General features: G+C 41.3%; 1 protein-coding gene and 1 long non-coding RNA gene across 4 annotated transcripts; both read left to right on the top strand.

Moving 5' to 3' along the window:
- Positions 1–1,793: 1,793 nt before the first annotated feature.
- Positions 1,794–4,924, top strand: LOC127301055 (uncharacterized). 3 transcript variants are annotated; one of them, XM_051331274.2, is made up of 3 exons: positions 1,794–2,049; positions 2,538–2,597; positions 4,407–4,924. In XM_051331274.2, the coding sequence occupies exon 3, from the start codon at positions 4,435–4,437 to the stop codon at positions 4,723–4,725; it is 291 nt and encodes a 96-aa protein (XP_051187234.1). In that variant the 5' UTR covers positions 1,794–2,049; positions 2,538–2,597; positions 4,407–4,434; the 3' UTR covers positions 4,726–4,924. The 3 variants fall into 3 exon arrangements, with proteins under 3 accessions (XP_051187234.1, XP_051187233.1, XP_071679429.1); XM_051331273.1 differs by lacking the exon at positions 2,538–2,597; XM_071823328.1 differs by lacking the exon at positions 1,794–2,049 and having other exon boundaries at positions 2,157–2,593.
- A 2,876-nt stretch (positions 4,925–7,800) lies between these two features.
- On the top strand, positions 7,801–8,614 carry LOC139833253 (uncharacterized). Its single transcript, XR_011748660.1, has 2 exons — positions 7,801–8,311; positions 8,529–8,614. It is a non-coding gene; the product is annotated as an uncharacterized lncRNA (long non-coding RNA).
- The last annotated feature ends 1,441 nt before the right edge of the window (positions 8,615–10,055 follow it).

Below are 10,055 nucleotides of genomic sequence, written 5' to 3'. Positions count from 1 at the left end.
TAGAACATGAAAATGAGAGAGAACTAGCATTTCCCCGAGAGTTCGGCAATAGCCCGAGTTACCCTTTGTGAGAAAAGGTGCCTTTTCATAGGAAAATCTATGGTTGGAGTTCAAACGAGTTGGTGTACACGTAGTGTGTTGCCATCAAGACCATTTTGTCATGCTATTGTCGGGAATTTCTACACATCTTGCCATCAACACACTTTGTTGGTGCCATTGCCATTTTCGGGCAACAAACTACATGTAAATCAATTAATCGAGGATCCAAGGGAAAAGTGTTATTATCGAACTCTTAGAGAAATGCTCGTTCTCTCTTATTTTCCTCTTCTAGCAACCTACAAAACAAAGAAAATTGCCTCGTGTCCACATTTCTTCCATGGTAGTTGACAAAACACTTTGCACCGTAGGGGTTCTCCCCTACGGTAAAGTTGGCAAAAGAAGTTGTCAAAACACGGAGTATTGTAGGTTCGTTGACACGTTAGAGTTTCAGTAGTAGCCTGCTCCTCTCACCATGATCATGGTGCTTGAATCTGCGCTAAATGTTAACAATGAACTGGTTCAGAACTATGACAATGATGATATATGTGAGCCTATAGCCATGTTGGTTGATAACACTGAAATCTCTAGTAACAAAGAAGTTTCTCGCAAGCGAGCAATAACTGATATTGAAGGACTAGATGACTTGGGCTTTGTTTCTGAAACTTCAACTTCCCATCTATTCGGTTTTCTTTAGTCTCGGCGGATTATGCTCTTTTCACCCAAGTTGAGCACATGCATGGCTGCATGTGCCTATGGTTGATCTCATGAAGGCTGCTATTACAACATGCTCAATCAATGCGATTGTTGGTCCTTCGGCTGTCAGGGGAGGTGCACGTAAAGCAGCCAAACAACTGGTAGAATCTCAAATTCGAGGATGTGCTCGTAACCATAATGATGATGGCTATTTGTATAAAATCCCTAACTAGCATACTCGTTGTAGGGCATCGTCAGTGCCAAGAGCGACGTTACCGGCCATCCTACATATATTTGAGATGCATCGCCTCGCCGTCGAACAGTGTACCATTGACCCAAAGAGTTATTTGAAGCTCGTCTTCTTCAGAATTATGAAAATTAAGCCGATGCCAGTGGTTTGCATATCTGAATAAATTCCCTTTGTGGAACACTTTTGGCTTGTGCCTGATACTTGTTTTAGATGCGATAAGACCTCCTTTAATTTGTTAATCGTTGAAAGGGCATTTCCCTCTTAAATGTTTTGATGATTGATGACAACACGATTAGCGGGTTAATATTTTGTTAAGTGTTTTAAGACAATTCTGTAAGATCAAAAGATATATTTTATGTGCCTCCAAACCAACTTTGAAGTGAGAGTTCAACTCTTTCAAGTGCCGCTTGCCAGGTCCCGTGGTACTAGAATTTATCTTCGGTAGAGGATTACTAAACAAGATTTGTAAGATTCTTACCCATATGTTTTTTTTATAGAGGTCATTTAATTCAAATAATTAATCCCTCCAATATTCTTATGGATTGCTTTCTTGTACGGAGTACTACAACTTTATACTGTAACATTTTTTCGAAGAGGTTAAAGCTCTTGGAAATTTCTTATGTTTTGTGCAACCAGATGACTTTTGTAACTAATTTCTGCGTTTTCTTTTATCCCAATAGGATTTTATTTGATATGACATAGTGTTATCGTATTTTTCTATTCCCGTGTTTTTTTAACCATTTGAATTAAACAGGCACATAATAAGTGTGTTTTTCCTATTTGGTGATATCTACAGCACTTATTTAAGCGCTTTGTATTGTGGATGGTCTGAGGAGCGGCTTCCCTTCTCCTCGCCTCTGCCCCGCGGCCTCCCCCGCCTCCCACCGGCGTGACCACCTCCGTCTGCCTCCCACGGCTTCCTCCGCAAGCAGCAACGGGCGCAGCCCCATCTCGGTCGCCTCTTCTTCCACCTCCCACGAGTAGCGACGCCTTGGGTGACGATCTCCACCTCCCTCCGGATCTACTCCTCTTCCAGCCATCCCCGAGCAGATCCGGCGCCTCTGCAGGTAGTGTGTATTCCACTCCTATCTTCTCCTGTATGGTTCCTCAAGGATCTGCTTCTGTTCTTTTTCGCAAAAAAAAATCTGCTTATGTTGCAATTGCGTCAAGGAAAGAAAAGACGAGCCTTTCGTGAGGGGCATTCATCAATTCGTAGTTGCATAGCTGGTCGATACGGTGGATTCAATTTGTCTGTTGATTGTGGTTGAGTATCCGGTAATTCGCAAAAATGCAATACCTTTTCTTTTTTAAAACCGAAAAATACAGGAGTACAAGACCTGGTATGCTTAAAATAAGATAAATCTAACAGAACATAGATGGAGATTAGGAAGGATTGTCGCCTGGTCACGCTATAAATAACAGCCAGTCCGATCTCACGAGAACACCCCCCGATGGATACGCGATAAATTCCCTGCTCCATTTTCAACTCCTCTTCTCTCTCCTTCCCCACAATCCGCGTCTCCGTTTATCGAGCTTACCCACAAATCTCTTCCAGGGCCAGGGAGGGAGGGAGAGGGAGCCAGGGAGGGAGACCTCCTCGAATCAGGACGAGTAGGTACCGTTCTATGCGTCCCCGTCCCCTTTCCTCGGATCTGAGCTTTGTCTGTGCATTTTCCCCTGTCTTTTTTTTTTCATTCTCTCGTTCTTCATACTGCGTGTCCTTTTGATGTGGTACATGAGATAGTATGTCTGATTCTCTCTTGTACGATTGGAATTGGAACAAACCTGGTTGAAATGTTGATCGCTGTTTGGTGTGCGTTGGAATATACTCATGCCTGAGTTATGGAATTCCCTAGTTGTGGCGCAATGGTTAGAATTGGAATCAGAGAAGATGCATTTATCTGTGAAAATGATATACCAATCTATAGAAATTATCACGTCTGTCAGGAAATTGGATCTAGTGGTTGAGTTTCTGGTGGTGGATCTTGAACCATCTGATCCAGCACTGAGCAAAGTGGGTTTTACCCAATTACACTATTGATGGGGACGGCCATAGTGCCGCATATATGAGTCGCTATCCCTGTTCAGTGCGTATTGTAGTTCCACCTAGAAATTCCTTTATCAAACTATACAACTCTGACATCAAAATTTTAATTCTGTTTTTTTCCTCACAATTCACTAATAGTAGAGAAGTATTTGAATTTCCCAAATACCTATGCAATATTTTTTTTCTCTTTCCTCACAATTCCCAAATATTAGAGAAGTCCACAGATGTGAGGTAGGCATTTCAATTTCCAAATTTTTGGTGCTTGTTTCTCAACTGGTACCTGTAGTTGGAAGAAGGGGCCTACGAGAATTAGATGACAAATGGGAACTGCAAGTCAACATATATATGATGAAGGATTGTAAAGATTTGCCAGTGTTCTTATTTTGGACTTTTTGTTGTGCCGTCGGTGCGAACCTGTTCATATCATTGGATAATCTATGTTTCACTATTATCATGAACAAGTGAACTCCGTATTAATTGAGATACTCTAGATTTATTATATATGCTTTTCACTTTCTGAAATACAGCCAGGTGGGTGAATGAACTGTACATGTCTATCTCGTGCATAGTGTCCTTTGCGTAATCAACCAAAACACATCACACTTAAAGCATGTTGCTGGTGATTGCCTAGTTTGTACTTGCACATGCTCTTCATGCTGCAGTTTTGTGACCAACTGATTTGATCTGGAACATTCAGTCGCTGACTAGTATTTCAACGTGTGTAATATTGATGCTTCTATAGGGTTTAGTGTACACAGTTTCTAGAAATGTTGATATTAAGAAAATTCTAGTCAGTTGCCAGTTGAATTGTGGAAATATCAGGCATCTTGGACAGCAATTCTTATTTTGTTACAAACTCATGTTTTTTTTTTGTTTATTACAATTTCGTTTGGAGTAACCTTCATCATTGTTCTGCCTTTTTAACTCTCCATGTATTTGTTTGAGTTGTTCATTGGAATACTAGGTTTACATAAAGTTATTTCACTCTCAAAACATTATTATTATCTTAAGTTAATTATCTACGGTATTAAATCATGAAGTATGAACTGTGCATAGAGATGGTCTATAAATAGTTAAGCAGGAGAGTGAAGAATTTAGTATACTGTGTGTTGCTAGTTCAGATTTTGTTTAGACATGTGTATAATTCCTTTTGGTCAAAGGTGTATCTCCAGATATGAAATCTTGTTTCTTTGTTTACATTCTGATAATGGGCAGCCAATTCTTGTTGAGTTTTATAGTTTCCATATCATTGGGGTGTTTATTATGATTGTTTTGAACGTTTGAAGGATTGTTTTAGTCTCAGGTGATCTTTTTTTTTTAAACTATATAGGTGAAAATTTTATACATCTTGTTGATCTTATTCTTTATTTTTGACAGGATTCAAACTTGTCAGCTCATCACAGTCATGGTTCTTGATTCATTATCATCTCCTCACAGGAGGTCGCAAAACACATTCTTTCTGTCATCTCCTAAGAAGCCTCAATCATCTCGCGATGAGGGTAGTTGGTCTGCATTGGTTGAGCGGCATCGTTTTCTCTTGACAACACTAGTGGTGCTTGCCTTCCTGTGCACCATATATCTGTATTTTGCAGTAACCTTGGGGACACCAAAAGCTTGCTCAGGATTGACGGGCGATGAAATGGCTTTATGTCAGGAAAAATCTGCCTTGCAACATGGAAAGTTGAAGTATCTATAACAGATGATATCAGTTGTTGAAGATCAAATCATTGATGCGTACAATATGCTTGTGGTCAACCATATCTTATTCTTCATACCTTGAATCTGTATGTTTTTGGTGGTGGATACTGAAAGGGCTTTGTATTGGTGCTGGTGTACATTCTAACTGTTTATGATTCGAAATGGTGCAACGGAGTAAGTAGGTCACCATTTTATTACTGTCATGGTGTGCTTTAAAACATCATGGCTAATTCATCCAGGAGATTTTGATACCCCTCTGATTTGGGGGCTTGTCGGTCATTGGGAAATTTCCTGTCGGTATTTGCCTTGTGAACAGGCTTCGTCTTGGAGAATTCAATATGCGGAGGATGTTTGTTGTGAGTTAGCTTTTCCTGTTGCCATTGGATTCTTGCCCTGTGTTTTTTCTTCTTTTGGCAAACACAAACCTGCGTTCTTTTGCCCTGTGCAGCAACATTTTTTTTTTGAACGGGAGGCAAAAGATTGCCTCGTTTCATTAATTAAGGAGAAGAGTCATGACAAGCCAAAAAGGAAAAAAAACTAGAGTACGTGGGGACTACTCTCCCGTTATTACATAATTCAAGCACTTAGCCTGGCGCACACCTAAAATTTCACCTCGGTATCTATAATCTTTTATCTCTAAATAGGAATCCCCCACTACATGATTTTCCAGCTCTCCTATTCATCCACGTCGCCTTTTATTCCCACAGCATTGTGGACCAGCTCTGTCGTCACTACCTTGCTGGCTTGCTCTCCTGCATTCCCCTAGACGAGCTGGGCGTCATTTCTTATTGCATGGGCCGGAGTCCCTGCTTGGGCTTGACCAGACAAATCTCTATGGGCTGTATGTACTTGGGCTGGACCAGACGCTCGCCCTTCCTCGTGTAAATTGGCCGCCGTTTGTGTTCCCTTCTGGTGCTCACTGCCACCACGACCTACGACTTCATGACCTAGACCCATGGCATTCTTGCCACAAATGCTCCTGAAACCGCAGCATTCATCAACGATTACTGCTCTGCTCGGTTGAACTAACCCACCGCTGCCTCCATGTATAAAAAGCCTCCTGTGTTGCCATGGAGTATGGACATCCAGCGCCCCTGCATGCTCGGGTCGCCATCTTGTATCTAGCCGCCTCCAACCAGGGGTTGTATGCCAAGCGTCTCATCCATCCATTCGTGATCCATGCTTCCCCTATAGAAAGGTATGGATCTGCTGTTCTCTCTGTCCCATATGAAAGCTACTCCATATGTGGGAGCTTTATTTATAATAGAATCTATTTATTTCCTGTAGATCTATTTTCGTTGTCAGGTACGTTCCCAAAACTGTCAGTTTATTTATGTGGGAGCAACGGACCTGATTGTCCAACTGTTAGGTTTTGTTTATTTATAATCTGCGTTGGCTACTTTATTCAGCAAGATAGATTGGAAATTGTTAAAATTTCGAAATTTCAATCAACTATTTTCTCTTGCAGCCTTGCCAGTATAAACAGTGTAAGACTCAACACAAGGTACGTCTGCCCAACATATTATGCTCTGGACTCATGTCTTTCCTACTCAAGCCAGAAAGAAAACATGTTGGCCTCTTGGCCCACCGCTGCACCCTCAGTTTCACCTCGAGATATTGAAGTCTGCTGCTCCTGCGCGCCCGTTGGTGATCTTTACATATTTTGTATGAATCAAAGTATTTGAAAGTTTTGTTAGTTAGAAAATAATAAGTTTGTGGTATATTGTTTTTATGTTTAAGTGAAGATTAGTGTTTTGAGATTGACACCGAGGTTCATAAAATTTTACACTACAGAAAATTCAGATGTTGCATATTAGTGCAAGTTCCTTTGCAATTCCTGCCTACCAATTTTCTATCGTTTCCGGCTGGCATTCCCTATTTTTATTTTTCCAAGTTTTCATATTTTAGTTTCAAGGTGCACCTGCATTTTTTCGAAGAGTGTCAACCCAAGAAAGTAACATGTAATTGTTTGTCAGTTCATAGTAGACGTGAATGTGCTACTCCTATTTTGTCATCGTAAGGCTAGATTAGCTAGCTGCATTAAAATTCATACAAAGTTCCAGCAGATTAAGGAAGAAAAAAAGCATTTGAGCCAGCAGATTATGTTGGCAAGATACAACCAACAACTATAATTCCTTGCATCATGTGCCCTTAGCAACTTCATGGCGCAAGTAAAAAAAACAATCAGAGGTAAATGACTATATATCGTCTATGTCAGTTTCAGATGTTCATATGCAGGAAATAGACGCGTGCAGGTTTATGTTTTCACAAGCTTGGCACCACCTCAATGGCGTCAAGTTTTGGTTAAGCTAATGCACTGACAAGTGGATTAGTTTACCTATTTTCTACTGGATTATCAATCAATAATTAAGGACTGCATATGCCTCGAAGGCGAACCCTTACGATTAGATCTGAACTAATAACATTTGTGTAACTCTTATCGTGGAATGTGTGAAAGTATGTGCTCCAAGAGTATGCGGGAGTTCTGATGGAGATAACACACGGTAAAGGCTTGGGTTTTCTGATGGAGACTACACACGGTGAAGACTCGGGATTATAGCTATAAATCAAAGTGGTGATGCTTCGGTTATTGCAAGTTTATTCCCGTAATTGGAAGCATAAGTGGTATCCTAAATTGAAGTATTAAACCTGTTGGCTCCATGTATAAATGTACCCATGATCCTTTACCTGTTTTTTTTGTTTTTGTTTTCCAAACATTCAGTGATAAGTTAAAGGATTGGTGTCACCTTTGCATTATTCTAAAGTATTCATGTCAAAGCATAATTATTTTTTTTCGTTATTTTGCTAACTATTTTAGAATTTGATTTTCATGAGTAAAACATTTGAGCAATATTTTCCGCAGCAACGCGCGGGGAATCATCTAGTATCTATAAAGTTCATCCCCACTAACATGCAATTAATGTTTGCAAGCTTAAAATTGGTGAAGCCACGTCACCCTAATTATTCCTATCCATAGGATTGCAAAGATGCGGTCACAACCTTTCCTGGTGGAATCCTGAGGCGCTACATATATCACAGCTCGGAAAGAAACCAAGGAAGGACCCAACGTGCCCATTCATTCTCTTCTCTCTCTCTTTATGGAGTCCACCCAGCCGTTCTCACCGCATCTCCAAATGAATGGACTTTAGTAGTGTGACTCCTCGGATCCTATATACGGTACTTCTCCAATCCTTCCTCGATCTTCAAACTTTCGCCTCTTAATATTCCTTTGATTGGCCATATAAATACGGCATATCTTCCATGCGTCCATCAACTCGGCGACGACATGACCACCACTAGCCATAGTGACTGATGCAGAGGAAGGGGAGCAAAGAGCTGGAAAGGGGTGGGCTTCGTCTACGCCAAAGTGCTACCTTTGTGGCCTCGGTTCAGCTGTCTTCAGCTCCAGATGAACCCGAGCAGCAGACCGATGAAGCAACTCTCTATTTTTACTCCTGCAAGGGCAAGCATGCGCCGATGGCTGCAGGCTTAATCAAAGCCTTCATTGATTAGTTGATGCATAGCTGTTTGGGCGGTAAAGGGAGCACATCAAGACAAGACTGGCAGATTTGACGAGCTTATAGGTGGGTTTTGAGTCATTCTGGTTTCTTAGTTGGTTAGATCGTCCAAGAAGTGTTCAAATTCCTATTCATTCTTTTGAAGTAAAATTCTTCTTCACTGCCTGCATGAGTTTGTTGCATGTGCTGGTTTTTGCGAATCGGACTTTCTTCATGCTCCTTTCACTAATTGAAAGCTATCTCTACTGATATATGCTGAATTATTTGACAAGCTTTTGTACAGGTATGCAGGCAGACCGAACAATTGTATTTCTTCAGAAAGACACAAGCTTGACAATATCTGTAGTTAATACAATAAATTTGATCTTAGCCTTCCTATTCTTCTCTTTTTCCATGTACTTTCATCAAAGGTTTTGCATAAAAACGCTCCTACAAAACACCTAAATAAGCATCAAAGTTAACCGCAGCAACGCGCGGGGTATCAACTAGTTTATAGTATTGAGGAGGACCAAAGGAGGGGTGGATTTGTTGCGGAAGACTCTAGCATTTCGCTCATTCCAAATAGTCCAACTCACAAGGATGGTTAGCGATGCTAAGGCCTTCCGGTTTGGGACATTTGTAGCTGATATATTCTTCCACCAAGATTGAAGTGCAATATCATAATAACCAAAAAAATGTTAGTTTTGAGTAGCATTGTGAGTGGTGCTGCCATGGAATTGACACCTCTAAACACCGTCTGGATTTGCTCCACCAGGAGATTTCAGTGATGCTATTGAACTTGTTTGTATGTCAATAGCGAAATTTATAAATATATACTCCACGAGAGCTCCAGACTTGTGTAACAAAGTTGAACAGGCCATGGTACGAGGCTGTGCTTGCCCTTTCGCCTCCGTTCATCTTAGCATGTGTCGCCTGTGGCTGCCTAAAAAGTACTCCGTATTATGTTAGGAGACTAGAGAGCCTGCCAATAATCCACAGATCAAGAAATACAGAAGTCATGCAAGTATTTCAACTACAACAACAGCAGCAGCAGCAATAACAACAATCAAACCTTTCAGTCCCAAACAAATTGAGGTAGGCTAGAGTTGAAATCCATAAGATCTCGAAGCCAAGTCATGGTTCCGGAACATGGATAACTAATTTCCACGCACCCCTGTTCATGGCTAAATCTTTGTCGATATTCCAAACCTTCAGGTCTCTTTTAAAGAACTCCTCCCACGTCAAGTTTGGTCTACCACGACCTCTCTTAACATTCTCAGCATGCTTTATGCACTGGCGCTTCCGGAGGCCTCCGTTGGATATGTCCAAACCATCTGAGACGATGTTGGACCAGCTTCTCTTCAGTCGGTGCTACCCCGACTATCTCCCGTATAACGTCATTTCGTACCCGATCTTTTCTTGTGTGGACACATATCCATCTCAACATGCGCATCTCTGCTACACTTAACTGTTGGATATGTCGTCTCTTTGTTGGCCAACACTCCGCGCCATACAACATCGCAGGTCGGATAGATGTCCTATAAAACCTGCCTTTTAGCTTTTGTGGCACTCTCTTGTCACAGAGTACGCCAGAAGCTTGGCGCCACTTCATCCAACCAGTCTTGATTCGGTGGCCCACATCTTCATCGATATCGCCATTATTCTGCAACATGGACCCCAAATATCGAAAAGTGTCTCTCTCCGGTACCACCTGCCCATCAAGGCTAACCTCTCCCTCCTCGTGCCTAGTAGAACTGAAACTGCACCTCAGGTATTCAGTTTTAGTTCTACTAAGACTAAAACATTTCGATTCTAGAGTTCGCCTCCACAA

This window comes from Lolium perenne, chromosome 7, assembly GCF_019359855.2.
Source record: "Lolium perenne isolate Kyuss_39 chromosome 7, Kyuss_2.0, whole genome shotgun sequence".
Lineage (NCBI taxonomy): Eukaryota > Viridiplantae > Streptophyta > Magnoliopsida > Poales > Poaceae > Lolium > Lolium perenne.
Note: the sequence above shows the minus strand (reverse complement) of the source record. Positions and strands in the feature narration are given on the sequence as shown.

Excerpts from the sequence above, each read along its gene's own strand:
- LOC127301055 (XM_051331273.1), top strand. The coding sequence starts at position 4,435 with ATGGTTCTTGATTCATTATCATCTCCTCACAGGAGGTCGCAAAACACA.